The sequence below is a fragment of the Amblyomma maculatum genome, chromosome 3 (assembly GCF_055883805.1).
Source record: "Amblyomma maculatum isolate TAMU_Amacu chromosome 3, ASM5588380v1, whole genome shotgun sequence".
In the NCBI taxonomy this organism is placed as follows: Eukaryota; Metazoa; Arthropoda; class Arachnida; order Ixodida; family Ixodidae; genus Amblyomma; species Amblyomma maculatum.
The window spans coordinates 26,831,856-26,854,301 of record NC_139346.1 but is presented as its reverse complement, the minus strand read 5'-3'; the positions used below and the strand labels follow the sequence as shown (position 1 = coordinate 26,854,301).

The following is a 22,446-nucleotide window of genomic DNA, read 5'->3' as shown; positions in this document are numbered from 1 at the left end:
AGCTACAGTGGATGCGTGGGAGTCCCTCCTGTGTACCACCAAGCTCGCCCAACAGCGCCAGCTCATTTTGCGCGCATTGGAGGCCACAGAGTCCCAAGGGATCCCTGCTGACCTTTTCTAAGCAGTGCAACCAGTCTTTCGGCTGGTTCCCCTTCTTTGGGAGTAAATAAAGAGCTTATCATCACATAAAGCCCGATCGACCAACCATTTCTGGCCGGCGGGCTGAGCGGTCCGCAAAGCAGCCTCCCAGGAAGAATATAAGCGGTATGGGGGATGACACAAGACAAGGTTGCACGTTGCGACTTGTGGGATGTTATTGTTGAGAGGTGTTATCACCAGAAGTTTGTACCTGCTTTGCAGTGGTATATGATACCACTCCCTTACAGTGTGGCATACATGTGGATCAGACCAGCAAGTGCATGTACGAGAAGTTGTAATAGCATATTAACTTGCAAAACACAACTGCAACATTGCTCTAGAAAATAAGTCTTAACAGAACATTTATGCTGGTTTAATCAAGAAACCAGGTCATACGAGAGTTATGGGATGTCCTTTCAGTGGCTTTGATCACAGATAAAGGTGGTTATACAAGTGTTCCTTCAGTTCCATTGACTGGGAAAGAAATGGGGGTTTTGTCAAAACAAAGGCAGGGTAGCGCGACTCCTGTCATATGCTCAAGATGTTTCTTGCTTTTGTTTCCTCGTTTTTTCATCCTCATTGCTGTTGGTGAAGAAAATACGTTCAATTTAAGTTTGCACTTGTGTCCTCCCTTCTGCATTTTGTTAGTGCACCTCTGAGTTATGAAGAAACATCAAGGTGCATGTAAATAATCTTGCAATGAATACAAGAAAAACTAGCACAGAACACCAAGTGAAATACATCTACAACTCTCACCATGTCAAGAGGACGCATGCCTGTTCGACATTCATGGTACAAAGCACGTGCTGCAATAGGACAGTAATGCTATTTATGGGTGTAGAATGCGAAGTTTAGCGTTGCTATCTAAGGTAGGATGGCTGAGGTAGGTCAAGTTGCACATGAGCTATTACTTGAGTGGTTAAACATTAAACGTAGAATACTAACATTCTGACTTATGCACTACACACGACAGTGCTCTTTGAAGGATCCCCAGGTGGTTTAAATTATTCTGCAGCCCTCCATTAAGAAACCTTCCTCCTTTTCCTTATGGTGTGGTTCATGTGTCCACCGAGAATGTTGGGGATACTGTGCTCTTCCTTTCCTCAAACACCAACAGACTATGCCCACCGCTTGACAAATGCTTCACCATATACATTGAAATTAAACTGGTGCTGTGCTACATGCTCAGAATTACCTCACTGCTAGTTTTGCGATGATGCATCCTCCGATTACTTAACCACGGGTTTGGAAATGCGCTTTTAGACCATACGAAGTACTGCACTAGCAAAGGATCATCGGGCTGTCTGCCAGTACTATGGCAACGCAAACAATATGCTAAGGATGTTTATTAACTGCCTGACTGCCGCAAGATAGGTTACGAGATGTGAGAAGTGCATTAGGTGTTCAGAACATTCATTGTACTTCTCTCAAAAACATTATAGCATACGATTTCTTCCGTTACGACGACACAAGACAGACATTTAAAGAATGCATGATACAAATACACACCATAAGCACTAACTTCTGACTGAAAGAAATCCAAAACGATGATGGCAAACAGGACCGAGCAAATTAACAAGTGCATGCGCTAAACCAAAAGCCAGGAAAATTAACAGTAAAATATAAGTTAAAAAAAGCCATGAACCTTTGAGCAGTTGGTGCCTTCACTTTTCTTTTTGTTGGTTGTCGCCCTTGCTTTGGATTCTTTTCAGACGCAAGCTAGTGCTCGTGGTGTGTTTCTTCCCTCGTCTTCGTTTAGCGGTCTTTTACATCATTGATCAATACCGACTAGTCCAAACAAGGATGTCAGTTTTACTGAATGGCATGACGTAACATTGTGTGCTTTTTACTCGCACAAATAAGATGCTGCTACCATCTCCAAAATGAAATAAAATCAGCCGCCTCCAGCAAAAATGGGACTGCAACAAAGGCCACATTCTCGATTTTCAGAGCTGTGCAAGAGTAGTTAAATGCGCAAATTATGCTGCCCAAAAATTCTTTCAGACACACGTAAGAGGCAAAACTCTCCACAACATTGCGAGGCTCTGTGAAAGAGCAAACTGCTTCGACATCACAGCAGTTATTGGCTACTGAAAGGCAACTTAAAATTCGCAAAGGTATATCGAAACAGCACCTAAAATAAAATGTACAAAATTCTGTGTATCCCTTCACAGTTCAACAGAAGAAAGTGATTTTTACATTACAATGAACAGTATAAGCTGCAATAACTGCATCCATGGCAGAGACAAACTGTACGAGTTGCATCTGCGAGACTTATACATCACAAAGTGACTCCCGCTACAGGGATATTCATAGCAGCGGGCTACTTCAACGTGCACAGCTATCTTTTAGTGCATAGGCGCCTCAATCAAAAAGGGGATCAAGCCTACCTTCTTGGGTTCAGTAGTCGAGTGCCCTAACCACTGCAGCAAGGCAACAGATGCAGAGTTACTGCCCAACATGAAAGAACATGGCTGCGTGGTCTAATACTCAGCTTTAGTATGAAAGCATCGGTACTGAGACTAGCATTGCAAGGCAGGAATAAGACAAAAGTCTTCCGTATATACAGGAATGTTTTGAGCAAGTGAGCAAAGGTAAATTGCCATGAACCTTCCAAAAGCTTTCCGAATAGCCAGTTCAAGGATAGCAGTGACCAAGTGAAGCTAAAACTGGAACGAGAGATTCTGTCAGGTGTCAAACACCAGATCCGCATTTCTTGATTTGTTGCCCAGAAATATGTCACTAAAAGGGGGCACTAGGCAAAAACCAATGGCAAACGAAAGCTCTCTCCTAGGTACGAAACTATGGCTTAGGTAAAAAAAAGGTTAAGAATACTGCAAATGTGTGAAATGTGCACTGGCCATCAAGATAAGTTGACACGAGACCTCAGGTTATCCATATTTTATTTCAATAACATATTGCAACCTAAACGCGCACATCAGCATTCCTGTAACAATGCAAAGGAAGGAGAATAGAAAACTGACAAAAAATCAAGACCATATAGAAATAACTGTAAAAACAAAAGAGCTATATCAAAAATGCTTCAGAAGCTGATCTTCATACAAACGTAAAAATGAACAAAAAATCTGAGTAATACCTATACTACAACAAATCAACATGCACTGAAAATATATTAAAAACTGGAGCACACAAAAGAGAAAAAAAAAATAGCCGCACACACACATCTCGCATTGTATGCATTTTTCCAAGAGAAGCCTTCTACTCGCAGCTGTTTGCGAACAAAGAACTGTTCAGGCAAGAACTCTAATTTGGGGCAGTTTGGCTCATTCAATTTGTGCAGTGCCATCTATGCCACCACTACAGGTGATGAGATCTCAAGGCAATCCAGGGCCAGGCAAGCATGAGTCACCTTGCTGTACAAGGGGGTGCATGTGTACGATATAAGCGGCCAAGTTCACATGGGACTTCACACACACACACACTCTCTCTCTCACACACACGTTTTGGCAGTTTCCACAAGACAAAAAACTAAAAAGCTATCGTGCAGCAAAATGAGCAATCATCTCCAAAATAGAAAAATATGTACTGCAGCAAACTTTACCTTTTCTGTTGATGAATTAGGTTCAGTATAACACTGTACCAGACCTGTCCTGTGCAACAGGAATTTGTGGCTTAATGCTGACACCGAGGAATCAGAACTGGATATTGCCAGCTTCTGCATAAAGTGTGTGTTGCTGCTTGCTTGCCACAGTAGACTACAAAAGTGCCAGGAGCAAGATGTCGAACCAATTAGAGTGCTCCTTAGAAGAGCTTACAGAAGCAGCAAATTTGGCCGAAAACATTGGCAAATTGTTAACTGATACAACCCGCATGCAGCAAGGACGCGCATTTCTTGACATTTAGAGTATGGCTGAAGGCCACAGGTTGGGATTATACACCCTGCCAAGATTCTGGCATTTTTAATCCCTCCACACTTGCCGTCACAATGTGCAACACCACTGTAAGCACAATTCATGAGCATTTTCTTCGTGCATATTGCAATATATACTTAGTAACAATGCCTGCAGGTCTGGTGGATAATGTAGAGCCATGCCTGTGTCCCAATAGTGCACAAATCTTGTTACAAAGACAGCTGCCTAGGTTAAATTATGCTGCACACCTGACAGGTGTAAACAAATGTAGGCTGCCCTGCAGTGTACCAAGCTAGGGTGGGGAATCGCATCACGCAAGGTCGACTGCCGCATTTAAATATCGCCTGCCCTTCTTAAACCTCTTGCTTGCAGTCGCGACGGTTGTGCACAGTGCCAAAACCGGCCACCCAGCATCAAATCCAGCCTCAAAGCATCGCTTGCTCCGACATCACCTCATCCGGCCCCAAGAATGTGGTGCCTTTGTAGACAGTGTGCATGTCCAGCATGATATGAATGCATCACGATCCCCACTGCTTGACAGGTGAGGCACGCCTGTAACGAGGCACTTCTTACCTCACACATGCCTGCCTATGCAGTACCACAAATAGCATAGTCATCATCACGTCTAACGCAAGTTCATGCCACATAGCTTTGCTAGTCTACTTTCCACAATTTAAGCAAATGCCAACTTTACCATCAGCTGCACAGCTGCTTTCAGCCAAACCCAATATCTCACAAAACCAGAGGTATACATATGAAGCTATTGCTCACTACTAGTTTCTACACACCAACTACCCTGTGCAAAGATCACACATGGCCACTTCTCCCAACTGGAATTATACAGGACCAAGGCAGTAGTTGTGCTCATTCAATCAGAAACCAGCCCAATCTGTCAATCAGAAAAAAACTGGCAAGCTCAAGGGTTTCAGCAGACAAAAAAAAAAAAGAAAAGAGTGCTTTTCAAGTGCAAGAGCAGACCAAGGCATTCCTGGCATTCTAGCACCACAGCTACCTGCTATGGATGGGTTGCACGTGAAGTCACAGGTATCACTCAAGGCATAGCATCTATAGTGCATGCTAGACATGCAGCGACAAGTGGATCTCAAACATGGTGGCCGCTATGATAACATTGGCAACCATCTGTAGCTAGAACCACACTCTAAATGGCAGCCCTACCACACCAAAGCAATGCCTGCTGCGTGAGGAGTATACTGCTTTCACACAAACCACTATAAAAAAATAAAAGAGCTGTATCAGCTTTCAGTATTCACAGCCAATATTAACGTGACCCAGCAAATGTTTGCTCTCAGTTATAATGCAAGACACCACTGATTCGGCATGCTCCAAACAAGGTTCTATGCTTTTTCGTGTCCAAAGGTGTGTTGTAGAAGTCTTAATAAGCAGTCCATAGGCTGCAGCAACAAAGGTGCAGTTTCCTTGACCCTGAGGCATGGTGACACTCATTCAAGCCACCACAACGTGCTACTACCATTGAAATGTGCGCGCAATTACGCACTGATGCCAGCAATAAAGTGTGCACGCATGCAAAAAAAATAAATAAGAACACTTAGACTGAGCTCAACAATGTGTGCCGGAAATTCCAATTTCGAAAAGCAGTTCGAACACTGCCTCTTATACCTTGGTCAGTACACCATACTCAAAAAACACACTGCGCCGATGCACTTGCAGTCTGCCTCTCTCGTCAGAAAGAAAAATACACACCTTTCCTGTTCACACGACTAGTGACATGACAGAGAGGCAGCACAGCAAGCCCAGACGCCCCCCTTAAGTGAAACTCACACTACACATATTGGCACTAGAAGGCAGCCTCACTGCTAGAATGTGCCTCTCCTTGCAGACAACGTGCACGACAGCCTGCCCACATGGTAGCCTGTAGTCATACCAAACCCTTACCGGGCACACTTTCAAGGCATGCTTGCATAAAACCCCTCAAGCAACCAAAGTGCAAACAAAACATCATTTCGTGGCAACTTCTAGAGCTGGATATCCAAGTTCCCCTATTGAATCTGACAAAATGGCAGCAGCTTCAGTTCCACTGAGGCAGTCATCACTCCACTTTAGTGCAGGCTGCACATTTTGGCCACATTTCTTGGCACTACACAGAGCACTTCAATCTACGGTGCTTTTCGTATAGCTGCATGCAATACTGCGGAAGCCAGCACTAAGTATGCAAAAGCACCCATGAGAAAATAAAACAGATGCCAATTACCACTGGCACACAGCAGACAAATCCAGGAACTATGGGCTTCTGAGCATTCCAGTCAGGAGCATGGAACACCTTCGACCAGGAGTTCAGCCCGCAGAGGGGTTTAGGAGCGGGACATGTCTCTGCATGCTGGAAGAATTTAACTCTTGAACATGCTTTCACAGAAGTATATCAAGCTGCTGATGCACGTTTTGCCAAATGAGCCACGAGTAAGCCTCAGACAAGCAAGTATGAAACCACAGTCTCAAAGTGTGTGTACAGGGAAGTGGGGCACCACACACACATCTCATGGCACTATTGAACTGTCCTGAGAAAGTTGCCTGCAATGGCCATCCAGCAAGCCAGCATGATAGCAGCTTGAGAAATATCCGCTGCAGCAGAACTCAAGAGTGACTTCAGAACACGACAGCTGCCTTTTTTTTTGAGCACGCATACCAAGTCCTCGGCATAGTGAAGCGAGATGACTGAAGGCTCCCTGCCAACAACGTAGTCAGCAGATTGAAATTCTACAGCAGCAAGTTTGCAGGTGGAGCTGCTGCCTCTCTGCTGTCATAAAACGGTGCTAGATTCACGGAAAGGTAAGGCACTGTGTTCTCTCTCTTCTTTCCCAGAAGAAGGCTGCACCCCAAAAAGTGGCTCTGCAGGAACTGTGCCATTTTAACACTGGTAGTGGAAGGAGACTGATATACACACCCTGTGGTGCCCCAGGCACCATACAACGACCGTGCCCGTCCACATTTCCTACAATTTGACGGAAGTGCCATGGTGGAAGTACGAGAACACTAGAACATACAGCACAAGCATAACCTAGGCTCATAGGAGGTCTACTGTTGAAAGTTCTTCCGCTAAAAGCCACTGAAGAAAGGGCAGAGACACCAAATCAGAGCAATGTACAGTTGAATAGACAAAATGCCTCAGTGGAATAAATGAGCCACCCTGTCTGCTTCACTCTGCCTCTATCATTCTGTGGTATCAGCAGCACCACACAGTGAAGTGCAACACAGGACACATGCGGGGGTGTTCAGACAGACTACTCACAAGCACAAACAGATCCAAAGAAGCACTTGTAATGCGTGTAAGCAGGCGCTGCACAGCAGCTAGCAAATGGGCTGGCAAGAAACAGGAACTAACTGTCCTGCTTATCCAGTGACTGAAACTCTGTTATAAAGAGATGGAGAAACCAAACTTTCAACAGCATATTAAGAAAAGGTCAAGGAGAATTGAATGTCAGCACAATGTCTTTGGTACACAAACAACAACTGTTCTGCTAATCTGTACTGATGCCGAGACAGCACATTTTTGGGGGTCACCGACCTTTAGTTTGCGACTGATTTTAGGTGACAGTCAGTTCGCAGTAAGGCACCTTCATTTGATGAAGCTTTCTCCCTCTCTTTTTTTAATCTCGATGTTGCCTGCACATCAACTACCATGGTCGAGGCTACTGCATTCAGCTCACTAGGGACAATGTGAATGCCAGCTGCTGTGCAACTTGTCTGGCTTGCCTGGCTGCCCTGCTCGGACTTGAGGCAAGAGTGTGACCACAGAGCACCATACTCAAAAGGCGCCAGCATGTGCCCTTGCAATGTCCGCGCTAGTGCAGGAAGTGTCATTATTGTGGGAGGCGCATAAAAAAATAACAGTTGAGGCATGTCGCACTTTTCCGCATGTTTCCAGAAGTGACTGCTAGATGATCCCCAAAGTTCGACAGCACCATTGTAATTATCGTTTCTCGTCTGCAAACGCGCTGCGCGTTGAAGGCTGCACCGAGGGGGCACTGTTGAAGGTGGTGCCGGCACGGTTCCCTCACTTGTTCGGCAATGGTCCAGGATGGTCCAGAGAAAAAGCTGTACTATCCACCAATGGTAGCCAACACCAATGTTGTGATGAAGCGCAGCGAACAAGCGGCCAATAAGTTTTAACGTGTTATAGGACTGCACGCACAAGATATCTGGAGCCACACGCATGCTGTTTCTGCAAGATGACTTAAACAGCCAGCACAGCAGAGAAGTTCAGGCTTTCCACTGATCCCCTCTGCAATGATCATCTCGCTCACAGATGCTAGTGTACAAACACAAACATGCACCTGCCTGCTATGTACATACCAGAGACTAAATAAGGGCAAAACCAAATGCTGGCCCATACATACGCATATACAAACACACAGAAAAGCTTGCAGTGGGACAGTAAAAACAAAAAGCATAAATCGAGATGCTCCCTGTCAAAACTTCACAACTGAACAGGGTTGGGAGAATCGGAATGGGCATCCCGTGCCGCAGGCATCTGTGCCCCCCCCTTCCCTCTTTCCTCTAACAGGTGGTGTGGGGATTCATCACATCAATACTTGTTCGATTGCCAAAATATACAACACTGCCGTCACGAGAGCAACAAAGTGGTGCAAAATACGAGCAGCTTCGCGTGCCTTCGCATCGCCTCCCATTGAGCAAAGCAGGCTGCCTTTGCCTGCACGCACGCAGCCAACGGTGTGGGTAGAGTTTGACGGTGCACCCGCCCCAACCAGTGCGGTCGAACATGCACACGCTGAAGGCCAGCTGATCACTGCTGATTTTTAGGTTGGGGCCACCAAAACAGCTGGCTTTGGCCCCCTAAAGATGGCTTGGCACGTGACACTACTAGAGGACGACTGGAAGCCAGGAGAAGCCGGCTGGCATGATGACTTTTACGGCTGCAAGGAAGAAAGAAAGGGACACCAGGTCCAAGCGAGGCAAGACTATCCACTGTAGCACAATCTGTTTTTGGCATGGGGAGAAAGGGAATTACTTGGCACTAACGTGGACGCACAATAATAACCTTCAAAGGTTCCCCAACACGTAAGAGGTGCAGGCTGTGAAGAGGCTAACTCCATTTCAGGCTGAACACAGAGCATAGTTGAAGTGGTGAAGTAGTAATGTTCAGTAGATATGTAAAGGTACACATGTCATGGCAGCAGCCAGGTATTTTAAACCAGCTAGTTATTTTATCCTTAATGGCCACAGTATGCTCATGCTTGGCCATTCTGTGTCACAAGGAAATGAAACCTGCCGATGCAGCTCAGATTCCAGCGAAAAAATATGGCAGCATGCACAACAAATCCGGAAAAGATTTCTCCCCGTAAAAACAAAAACCAGCAACTAGCCACTATAATCACCAATACAATGCAAAGAGGGCATCACCTTTTCCCACTAAATATGTCCCTACAAACCTGGGGTCGCATCGGTGGCAGGGGCACACAAAGTGCTAGTGTTAGAGTCAGTGGTGGCGAATTCTCTCACCCTGAACACTGAATGTCCAAACGCAAACATACATACCATTCAATTGCAGGCTCTTACTAGCAACACAAACCATTTGTCTTGAGCTACAAAAAAAAACAAACTGCTCAACTGCACCTGAAATTCGCGCTTGTTTAGTATTGCCTGCTTAATTACCGCCAATTAAAAGCAATCACGCCAGCTACATGGTGCAAATTTTATGCACAGTAACCGCACCACACATACAAAGTGCATGTGCAGTCTTTGTCAAAAGTGTACAACCCAAGAGGGTCGCTTCTAAGCACTTTAAACGCAGCTGCTGGCAGCAGTGCTGGAATATGAATGTAAGGTAGAGGAGAATGAGGACGAGATTTGTCATCTACGAGATTTCAAATGCTAGAATTGGTTTACGAGCCTCGTTTCTAGGCTTAGAACAAAAATCCTTGGGCCGTATACTTTTGATAAAAACTGTACATATGCACATACATGTACGTACACAGTGCTTGTTGCTTTGAAGTGTGCGGTCACAGCAAACATCAACATCTGCTTCATCTTCCTCCTGTTTTAACAAGCACCGAAAAAAACTATCACATTGTACAACACCCACTATGTAAATACAGTAGAATCTCTGATTTGAATCTCATGGGGTCACGAAAAGATTTGTGTAACTAAAATGAACAAAAATCAGCAAGCATGGGAAAGGTATTTACGCAGATGTGTTTACGGTCAAGATTTATTTACGGGCACGCCACCCCAGCTTGCCACTCGCAGCACATACTGCGCGACAAACCATTGTGGCGCATGAAAGTTGTGCACCTCCATTAAGTTTCCCCTGCACATACAGCATGACAGGATATTGTGCTGTCGGCGATGTGCGGGCTGCAAACCACTTCCTGTACATACCGCGTGAGTAGCGGTAGCAGAGAAAACCATGTGATGGCCATGCACGCCTGCTCCTTCCATGCATAGCATGACAGGCAACTACGATGTACAGGCCATGCACTGACACACGTCCCTCGCAAGGCGTAGCTGATGATCGTGGAATCAATGATGTGCAAGCAGTGCATAGTGTTCAAAAGGTGCGTTTACAGTTTGCCCCTTCATATCATCTGTTGTAGTAAGAAAGTGTCCAGAACATCTGAAGTTCTGCACATTGTACACAATGCACTCTGTAGAGGGAATTTCACGAATTATCCCGAAAATCATATCACTGAGATTTTACTGTAGTTGCAAAACTGATAAGATCTGCACATCTTCATTGAAACAGTCAGCCTTTAGTTTCTCAGAAGGTTTGGTTTGTTTAGCTTGTAAGGTTTAACGTCCCAAAGCAACTCTGGCTATGAGAAGGTCAAACAACAGCAAAGATACCTCTGTGTACTTAAATGTGAGGCAGCATGAATCTGAGGAAAAAAGAATTGGAACAAGCCATGCTAACTGCAGCCTCACAAACCAGTTTTACTTGGATGAGGCCTAATCAATAAACCTGGACTAGCTAAACCTTCACCACAGTTTTTGTCTAGTGGTGGTGCTTCCAAAAGTAACACAATTGTGTACGAAAGAAGGAGATCGTAATCTTTATGCCAGCCTAAAGAGCAGAGGGGAGATAAGTTTGATTGCATGCTTGTCTACAATGCACCATAGTGTAAGTGATGATAAGAATTATCATATTGTGCTTTCAATAGACTGACTGCTCATGCCGACTAGGTTTGGTTTGGGTTTAACGTCTCAAAGTGACCCAGGCTGTAAGAGACGCCGCAGTGAAAGGCTACGGGGTAATTTCGGCCATCTAGGGTTCTTTAATATGCTCTGACATCACACAGAATACGGCCACATTGCTTTCCGCCTCCCTCCGACAAGGGAAGCCAAGTGCTCTAACAACACGGGAGAAATGTCCTCAGAAACGAGGAGCATAGCAGCTGCATGTGCCAGAAAATAAGGCATCAGTAGATGAACTTATTTCCACACGTCAGTTATATTCTCGCAATCTCCACAACTGCACTGCCACGACATTGATCCTTATCCAGTCGGCCCCGCCGGGGTGGTGCAGTGATTAGGACGCTCGACTACTGTGCCGAAGTGATGTGTGATGTCAGTGCACGATAAAGAATCCCAGATGGTCGAAATTTCTGGAGCCCTCGGCTACAGTCTCCCCCATAACCCGAATCGCTTTGGGACATTAAATGCCATAAATCAACCTTCTCTAGTCCGCTGCTGAGATGAGCAATGTTTTGTGCGCATGTTTTAGCCGAAGACTGTTTCTAGGTGGACAGCTTTCAAGATGACTAGCTGACTAGTGGAGCGAATCATTTCTTACTGGCATTTCTGAAGCCTATCTGAACCCTTTCTTGGACCTTTGGGCTTAAAACTCTAGTGTTTTTTTAAGGGGGGAGAAGTAAGGTTCGACCAAATTCTTGCTACACAAATAACTTTACGAGGCAAATGTACGTAGATGAAATAATGGACGAGTGAAGTTATTTGTCGAGGTCAGCTCCTACCCAAGTCACAGTTACAGCTTTCAAGTGCACACTGCTCACAATTCTTCAGCGCTCGCTGGAATAGTGCATTCACTCAATTTTAATTAAAAGCATACATCTTCATGAAAAACTGAGTCTCGCTATGAGGTCCATAAAACTGGACAAAGCTAAAACCAGACTATGAACAGCACCAGCAACATTATCATCCAAACATATTGGTTGGGCATTTTTGTGTCAAAAGTTAGCATCTTGTACAAAATAGGTCCAATTTTGGGCTGTGGTATTCACTGTTTCCCGCTGCTGCCACTAACTGAAACCTACTCGACTTCCCTCCTGTGGTTCAAGAATGAAGACTGCTTCACAGACTGATCGCTACAGCTGTGAAGATTAACATGAAAGCATACATCGACATCACTCCAGGCTTCTGCACTATCTGTGCCTTTTCAACTTTGTGACATTAACGAGCAACACCTAAGTAATGGGTGCATGCTAGAATTGCGGCGATGATAACAGTTTTGTTGAAACGGCAACCATTTCTGTCACACCACCCAGAAACTGATCTGTTCTGACACCAAAAAATATGCTGCTGGCTTTTCCCGAAATATTCAAGTACGTTTACAAAGCAATGAAGAAAATAGCACTTAAATGCTCACCAACAACACTGCTTCTCTTTTCAGTTGATACCAATGGCAAGTGCTAGTCTGAATCATGAAAAACTAACGTGAGCTCATTGTCAAGCCCAGGAAGATATGCCAAGAAAAGCATTCAAGGCACCATAGTCTGTGCAAAACTGTGCAGTTTACCCCGTGCAAGCAACATGTTGAGACGGCACGGTGTGGTTGACAACAGTAGCGAAACCGGCATGCACAAAATGGAGGAAAGTTGTAGGCACAAAAACTGCACGCAATACCGCATACAAAGATCAGATGACAACCTGGCGTCATTGATGCCTCAACACATTTCTTACCTTTCAGGCTAAATGAAAGCAAAACAACAGTCAGACTCAAAGTCACTAAATGATTGGAATCATTCGATTTGCCTAGTTGCAGACTGTGGTGCAACCGGATTACTCAGCAAGCAACAACCTCGTCAAAAGCCAAAAATATATTTTTTATTTACAGCCTGCCAATGGTACACAAACATATTCATTTCTCGGACGTTCAATGCAAAACTGACCAAATGGAACCCTCAAAGAAAACTGCTTGCATATGTCAGTTTGCGTTTGTCCTCTTAACTTTTTTTTTATTTACCTGAACAATGACATGAGGCCGACATGCAGCTGGATCAGAACAGATGCACCAGGCATTTGTAAAAAATGGTGACCTAGTGTTTCTACTTGACGACTGAGGTTAACCATTAGTTTCAACAAAGTGCAGCGCTAACAATCTGCAGTTCCCTATCACAAATTGTTTGAATTGTCCATTCCTAAGATGGGAAAATATTGCACTAAAGAAGCTGCAATGAGAATAAATATTACTGCTAATCACCAACTAGCCCGCCTTTCTCTGAGAGGATAAAGCAAGACCACTTCTGGCTCAATCCTTGCCATCGACCATATCACACAATCTATCCTGCACTAAAAAAGTGACAATTGCCATTTGAAGCTAGTGTTCATGGCTTGCCCATAGCACATGGCACAACCACAAGACACAAGAGACTTCCAACATATGCTTTAAGAAAATCCTTGTCAGAAAATTGCTATCACAACAACAATGGTTTTTGAACCTGCAAGAGAGAGGCATTAGGACCAGCCTGTTCTGTACAAGCATCGGAAAGGAAGAAGACTGAAGTTTCTATTGGCTGTCAGACAAATGCATGCATGAAAGTCACACGTGTCAGGAAGAAAGCTGGACCACTGCGATGGCTGCGCACAAGCTAGCAGCCTCAACACCCCCAAATGAACGTTGAGTGTCCGGCTCCGGAAATGGGTAATGGCGATTGGAGAGACAAGCAGCTGGAAGTGTGTAACAGTGCATATTCCAAAATATTGGTGCCAGCAGCCACACAAATACAGATCAGGTATAAAAGTCTATGTAAATGAGGAACAAAATTAAAAACTGCTGCTGGAGAGCCGTCTTTCTGAAGGAACATACTCTAGCTAGATGAAGCACCATCCAAAGATGTCTATGCACCATCACTAGAAGATGGGGTTGATGTGACCAGGTGCCTACCTTGCTCTCAAAGCCAGGCAAATCAAGACACCGCCGGTGGCCTGTACTCTGTTCAGCAAACATACATCCCGTTGTTAAAGAAAACTAAAAACATTTATAACAGTTATGGCCGGAGAAGACTGGACATAATATATTGCTTACAACAATCAAATTCTATGAATTTATTAATTTTCCCATTGCGTCACACAAAAATTCACTATACACAATTATCAATTAGAATTATCAGCGACTTTACCGGATATGATTGAATTTTGGTTGTTCGAAAGATGTTTAGCATGAAAGTTTGAATGTTTAATAAAAATAAAATATATTGTGAAGTGAAAACTTGACATAAATATGACAAACGTACCGGCAAAAAGAAATGGAGAAATCCGCGAGATTGCGTTGCATGCGGAAATCACTCGAAGGAAGAGAGGAAGCGCTTGCTAGGCTGCTGCCGAACAAAGGATGTGGCTGGATTACAATCAATTCTGCATTTGTGAAAGACTGTGTATAAACTAAGTGCGAGATGATTTCTTATGAATCAAAACAGCAGACTGGTCTGAATTTCTGATGATGGCAACAGTACCGTGAATCGTGGAGACACCACTACTCCGGAAACGTGTCTCCACAAGGTGCTCTGCTGCCCCCTAGTCACTGATCAGGCTTGTGCACATAAAAGGGCCAAATACGAGCTAAAAATGGTAGCGATGCACAGTGATTGTCAAGCTTCAGCTTCTGCTCAAGCAAGTGCAAATATCCTATTTTTTAAGCATGCTAAAGTCATTTTATCACTTTGTCTCTTAAAGAAGTGTTCATTGTTTTTTTTTACAATGAAAAGTATGAAAAGAATTCTTTTACCAGATTCACTTGTGCTCACAAGCAAGCCTACACGAGTTTTTTTTTTTAATATAAATTATGTCTGCCGGACCAGATATAACGTAGTAGTTATAAAGTTTCTATTTTCCCATTTTCTCAACATCCTTATAAGTGGGTTGCATTGTATTCAATACTTCACATGTGGGAAAACAAGCCTAGTATAAATGAGAGACCCTGGACGAAACTAGCCGTACACTTTGAATAAGGGCCCGTGCAAGCTTCACTGAGGAAGCCACAGGTGGTTGGCTTAAAGTCGCCAAGCCATTTTGGCATCTTTATAGAGCCAGTCTGGAGACAGACCACCACAAATGTAAAAGAAATGATAGCCACGATTCATAAAACACGAGGAATTACCACCAGCCACTCGACCATTGTGCTGGAGATGTGCCGTCCATCTACAGCAGGATGATGCCAGCACTAAAATCATGGAAACAACTATGAAAACACAATGTGCAAGCTGGCTGTCAGTGAACAAAGATCTCTATAGAGAAAAAAGCCTAGTACAGTTATGTGCACCAAGTAACCCATAGCTGGCCTTGAAAGGATTTCATGGTGAAATTTCAGAAAAGATCTGGCCTGTGAAAACCAGAAAAGCAAGGCCATTGAGCTAATGTGGAATAGGGACTGAAATGTCCAAGTGAGCACTCGCTGGAAGACGATAATAGAAACAAGACCACGAACACAAAACAAAACCTGCACACGGTTGCCCAATATTTCTTTTCCTTCCACAGAAGCTATTGCCAGTCTTCTCACAATGAAAAGCTACAGGCGAGTGACTGAGATAGAGTTTTCCAGCTCGAAAAGTGACCTAAAACTCAGACCAGAGCAATGAAAGATCCTCATCCTCACATTGTGCGATGGAAAAGTGAAGGCATGAGTGTGGTTTGACAGAAAAGAAGGCACACCGTGAGTGACACCTGGTAAGGCAGGGTTCTCACTTTTCCCCCGATCCAAGCCGGCAATTATGGTATGGCTTTACCGAGCGGAGCAAGTAAAGAAGGACGCTGGCAGTTAAGAGCTCTAGAAGCTTTTAGGGAAGCCTTCATCCTGCGCCACCCTGGCAAATCTGTTTTGGCCGTGTTGAAAAGAAACTATTAGAATCGAAAGGGTAGAGAACGGTACAACCAGGCATGCTGGGAAGGATGAGACAAGGCAAGCACCGCACCCACACAAACAACATGCTTTGTCGACAGACTCCCCCAAGCCTCTCAGGAGGAAACCATTGGTGCAAGAGATGGGAGAGGGGAAGAGAGTGAAGACTGTGCATGTGCCCGGTGCTCAGCGGAAGGGTGCACCCAAGTACGCGAGTAGGCGGCGCGACCGGGAGCGGGGATGCTCGTCGTCGTCACGTGCCTTGGGTCGGGGTGGCGGGGCTGCCTTGCTCCTTGTCGGGATGGCTGGTGAACGTGGAGGAGGTGCCGCAACCACAGCAGGAGCCGCAGGCGGAGGAGGGAGGGGTCCACTGGTCGTGTCCATCTGCTCGTCCAGTGGCGAGGGCGGCAGGCCACCATTTGTCCGGCTACCTCCACTGCATGTCACCAGAGGAGACTGGGCAAAGCCAAAGTGGGGCTGGGGCCGCTTGGACACTGGGCTGAAGGGAAAAAAGGTAGACCCAGCCAATATTAAAAAACTCATTCTCGGTCCACCCCATACACAAACGGTGCATTTACATGAGCAACTGCCAAGTTACCAGTGATCAGACTGGTAACAAATGGTCACAGACAGTGCGTTACCAGAAGCCAGTTCCCCTTACCAGTTCCTAAACCTGCACTAATTTCCTCTTATTTCCATCTCCAGCAAACTCAAGTGCAACATGAATTCCGCAGAGGAAATGCCAAAGGTTTGCCATGGTGAAGTTACATCAAATTTTGAATCTTTTATATAGGAAAACAAAAGCATTCACAACCTTTAATAACGGTAGGTAGAGCATCATCACAAAAGTCGAAAGCCATAATATGCCATTTGCAACAAAATGTGCACTATACCGATCAAGCAGAATGCACACCAAAGAATGTCAACAAAAAGCATAAAACAAAACATGGGGCAGCCCAATGAATTAGCGTTTGTCTTGCCCTTTATTAATGAGCAGATTGTCAGAAAGATGCTAAGCTTAAAGGGACACTAAAGACACCCAAATATGCTATCAAAATCTAATAAATGGCATTTGGTGACACTGCCGCTGCATATCCGGCAGCAAAAAATCGAATTATTGCTGAGATATTGTGATAAGAAGTTGAGGTTTTTCTGTTCCCGCCGATTGAATTCAAACTGTTTCCTCCTACTACGTAGTAGGGTAGGATGACGCACATACTGACGAAAGAGGAGCCTCTGTGATTGCTGGCGCGCGATACGCACTTAAAGGCGCATCTGCTGCTCTGACCTCGTATTTCAGGCGCCACAGGCCCAAACCAAACTATCAGTTCTGAGCACGCACGAAGTGCGTGAGCCAGAACATAACCGAAACTGAAGTGGACGCCTGTAGGGCCTGCTAGCTGAGACACTAGTGGCATCTACCGACAAGCGGACGAAATGAGTATATTTTTATATTTGCCTTGCAACATTTACGTTGTACTTTAGTCTCTTCGCCGTCATTTATGTGTGATAAAAGCATGTTATCATATTCGAGTCAAAACCAATTACCGCATTCAAACGGCCAACGCAATTTGCATTTGTCAGCCTCCGGAATCCCTTGCGCGTCACGTGATTTGTAGCTGTGAGCCTCGGCCGTTTCGGCTGTGGCGGCAATACCTGTATTACAGCTCTTCCTCATTACTACCTTATAACAGCTCTGTTTTCAGTAAGAGTGGTTTTTTTTGTAACCAAGAACTGGCATTCTATCGATGCAAGCCCACTTCATTTTTCTCTTTAGTGTCCCTTTAATCCCACTGATCCCCTTTTGTAGGGGATGCTACACTACGCTACCTTTTGCTTATCTCGCAGTGCCTGAAAAAGAGCGGCAGTGCACATGCGCCAAGACTGGTTTTCGCCACAGTTCCGGCCTTTCCAGGAATCAGGTGACTCGAGGGTGAGGGTGAAAACAACATTTCTGAAAACAATGAAGACTCTTAATACGGGCCCCGCTAGCTATCATCATCATCACCAGCCTGATTATACCCACTGCACGGCGAAGGCCTCTCCCATATGTCTCCACTTAACCATGTTCTGTGCTAGCTGCATCCACTTGACCCCTGCGAACTTCTTAATCTCATCCGCCCACCTAACTTTCTGCCGTCCCCTGCTACGCTTTCCTTCCCTTGGAATCCAGTTTGTTACCCTCAGCGACCATCGGTTATCCTCTCTTCGCACTACATGTCCTGCCCATGTCCATTTCTTCTGCTTAATTTCTACTAGAATGTCTGTAACTTGAGTTATTTTTCTGACCCACTCTGCACGCCTTCTATCTCTTAATGTTACCCCTACCATTTTTCGTTCTATAGCGCTCTGGGTTGTCCTCAACTTAAGTGAACTCTTTTGGTTAGCCTCCATGTTTCAGCCCCATAGGTGAGTACAGGCAAGATGCAACTGTTGTATACTTTCCTCTTGAGCGATACCGGTAAGCTGTTAGACATAATCTGCGAGTGCTTGCCAAATGCATTCCATCCCAATCTTATTCTTCTTGTTATTTCCTTTTCATGGTCGGGATCTGCGGTTACTACCTGTCCTAAGTAGACATATTCGCCTACTACTTCCAGTACTTCGCTACCTAATGTAAACTGCAGTTCGTTCCCGAGGCTGTTGAACATTACCTTAGTCTTCTGCATATTGATTTTCAAGCCTACCTTTCTACTTTTCCTGTCTAGGTCATCAATCATTACTTGCAGTTCATCCCCCGAGTTGCTTAGCAAGGCAATGTCATCAGCAAATCGCAGATTACTGAGGTATTCTCCATCTACCCTTATCCCTAACTGCTCCCATTCCAAGTCTCTGAAGACTTCCTCTAAACAAGCTGTGAATAGTACTGGGGAGATTGTGTCTCCTTGCCTAACACCTTTCTTTATGGGAATTTTGTTACTTTCTTTATGCAGAACTATGGTTGCTGTGCAGCCACTATATATATGTTCCAGCACTTTCAGGTACGGCTCGTCTACCCCCTGATTTCGCAATGCCTGCATCACCGCCGAGGTTTCAACTGAGTCAAATGCTTTTTCGTAATCAATGAATGCTATGTATAAGGGCTGGTTATATTCCGAGCATTTTTCTATCACCTGATTGATGGTATGGATATGATCGATAGTAGAGTACCGTTTCCGAAACCCTGCTTGATCCTTTGCTTGATTGCAGTCTAAGGTTGTCCCGATTCTATTAGCGATTACCTTAGTAAATACCTTATACGTAACAGACAGTAAGCTGATTGGTCTGTAATTTTTAAGATCCTTAGAGTCCCCTCTTGTGAATGAGGATAATGTTTGCCTTCTTCCATGGTTCCGGTACCATCGATGACACCAGGCACTGCGTATACAGGGTGGCCAGTTTTTCTAGCACGATATCCCCCCCGTCCTTCAGCAAATCTGTAGTTATCTGATCCTCTCCAGCTGATTTCCCCCTTTTCATAGTTTCTAGTGCTTTCTTGACCTCGTCCTTCGTCACTGGTGGAACGTCTGACTGTTTTTCCCTACCGCCAATCTCATTACGGTCCTGACTACTTTGGCTACTGTAGAGATCTGTATAGAACTCCTCGGCTACTTTGACTATCTTTTCCATATTAGTGATGACGTTGCCCGCCTTGTCCCTTATCGCATACATCTGGTTTTTGCCTATGCCCAATTTCTTCTTTACCGCTTTAAGGCTTCCCCCGTTCTTTACAGCATGCTCAATTTTCTCCATGTTATACTTCCTTATATCGGCCACCTTGCGCTTATTGATTAGCTTTGATATCTCAGCCAATTCGATCTGGTCTGTTGGATTGGAAGCTTTCATACTCTGGCGTTTCTTAATCAAATCTTTCGTCTCCTTAGACAGCTTGCCGGTATCCTCTCTAACTATCCTACCGCCTACTTCTACCGCGCACTCAGTAATGATATCTCTGAAATTATTGTTCCTTCCCTCTAGGGTAATGTCGCCATCCTCAGTTAGAGCTGAAAACCTATTCTGTAGCGAGATCCTGAACTCTTCTGCCCTCCCCCTCACCGCTAATTCGTTGATGGGTTTCTTTCTTACTAATCTGTTGCGTTCCTTCTTCAGATTTAAGCAAATTCGGGACCTCACCATCCTGTGGTCACTGCATCGCACTTTCCCGATTACCTCTACATCTTGCATAATGGCGGGGGTTGAACACATTATGAAGTCGATTTCATTTTTAGTCTCTCCGTTAGGACTTTTCCATGTCCATTTCCGGTTCTTCCGTTTGCTGAAGAAGGTATTCATGATTCGTAAGTTATTGCGCTCTGCAAACTCAACTAGTAACCCCCCCCTGCTATTCCTAGAACCAATGCCATAGTCACCTACTGCCTTGTCTCCTGCCTGTTTTTTCCCTACCCTGGCATAGAAGTCGCCCATTAGTACAGTATACTGCGTCTTTACTTTTCGCATTGCCGATTCTACATCTTCATAGAAGCTTTCAACTGCCTGGTCATCATAACTACATGTAGGTGCATAGGCCTGTACAACCTTCAGTTTATACCGCTTATTAAGCCTAATTACGATGCCTGCAACCCTCTCATTAATACTATAGAATTCATCTATATTACCCGCTATATACTTATTGACAAGGAAACCTACTCCTAGTTGTCGCCTCTCTGGTAAGCCTCGATAACACAGTACATGCCCATCCTTCAGTACAGTATATGCCTCATTTGGCCTCCTAACCTCACTAAGCCCTATGACATCCCATTTCATGCCCTCTAGTTCCTCTAACAGCACTGCTAAGCTAGCTTCACTAGTTAGGGTTCTAGCATTAAACGTTGCCAGGGTCAGTTTCCAATGGCGGCCTGTCCAGCGGAGCCAGGCTTTCTTAGCACCCCCTGCTGCGTCACAGGTCTGACCACCGCCGTGGTCAGTTGTTCCGCAGCCGCTAGCTATACCCTGCCTTTTTTAACATGAACTGCTGTCCTACTTGGTAAAGTGACACCAAAGTAGGGGTGTGTAATATTCAAAATTTTGAATATGAGTCGAATGTGTTTGTTACTCAATTCCAAATCAAATTCAAAACAACTGATATCCAGAATTTCCGAACTTTTTGCAGTTTCATTGCACTGTGCACATCACCGCAATGCTTGATTGCATGGACAGTGCAGTGAAGCATCCTCAAAATGCCATTTTGTGAAGAGGGCCTTCCCGACAGTGAGTACAAAGCAAAGCACCTGACAAAACCAGGAAAATACATCATCCTCACTTTGGCACCATCTCAAATGCAGATAACCATCATGCAGGGTTCATCAGAAAATATTGCTGTGATGCAAATAATTTTTGACAGTTTCTTCAGGCCCATTCAATAATTGGAGCTTTCGGTTAATTTGGACATTTTTTCTGGTCCCTCAAAAAATGTCCAAATGTCCAAAAGCCAAGTGAACGATAGTTTGTAACATCGCAGCTCCACACTGTTTCATGCAGATCCTACCCGCACAAGAAACTGGTATATACAAAACTCTGTTGTACTGGATTTTTCACTAGGGTATACATTTCTGAGCAATTCCAGTTTAATTTTATTTGAGATCCCCATGTGAATCCTGCAATAAACAAGACGAAGAGTGCTTGCCATTCTTTTATTTTTTTTTTCCCTGATTACATACAATAAAAGCTCTTTAATTTGAACTTCACATGAGCGGTAAAAAGTTTCAATTATTCGATGTTCAAGTTATCGAATGGCCTCGAAAAAAACTGACAAGAACCATTTGCAGTAAGGTAAAAGTGCATTTACTCGCGTAACGAACTCGCTCGCATAATGAGCTCACCCACACTCAATTTCACCCAAGAATTTGAAAAAAAAGAAAAAGGCGTCAGTTATTGGCACTTCCCTTGTTTCCCGCCTTCCACAACGCATTTCTTGGCAATGCGCCACGATGGAGCGCAGCGATAACATCACGATGTGATGTGTTTACGTTACCTCTAGCAAGTGGGGGAAGCAAACTTGGCAGAGTGCCATGCTTGTCTGGTTGTGCAAGCCTCGTTTTCAGTATGTTCGCCTTATTATACCATGGGCGATTGGGGCGGGGGCCGTCTACTGCCACTCAAGAACGCAAAGTAACAGCAGACACCGTTTGAAGCAAACGATGTAAAGCAAAGAAGAACCGAGGTGCGTTGTGGAGTGTATGGATGCCTTGAAGGGGACTGAAGGGGGGTCCGCAAAAAGGTCAGGTTTCGCACCCTTGGTCAATTGACATCTGAACAATTGCGTGTCCTCATTTCGGATAAAGAAGGATATTTTGTTATTTTACCAGAGAAACTTTTCAGCAAAAAGGCATACAATTCCATTGTGAAGAACTTTAAACCTGTGCGCGCTAATGCGCTAAAGCAGAAGCGCGA

General features: G+C 44.7%; 1 protein-coding gene across 2 annotated transcripts in view; it reads right to left on the bottom strand.

Moving 5' to 3' along the window:
* Positions 1–3,024: 3,024 nt before the first annotated feature.
* S6k (Ribosomal protein S6 kinase) overlaps positions 3,025–22,446 on the bottom strand; it is a 96,695-nt gene continuing 77,273 nt past the window's right edge. Inside the window, exons 15-16 of one of the 2 annotated variants that reach the window (XM_084597393.1) lie at positions 16,339–16,576; positions 3,025–8,920 (exon numbers count right to left, since the gene is read on the bottom strand). In XM_084597393.1, the coding sequence (XP_084453519.1) occupies positions 8,915–8,920; positions 16,339–16,576 (244 nt within the window). In that variant the 3' untranslated portion in view covers positions 3,025–8,914. Of the gene's footprint in view, positions 8,921–13,032; positions 16,577–22,446 lie in introns of those variants that run through there. The other variant, XM_084597392.1, reaches the window with a different exon arrangement.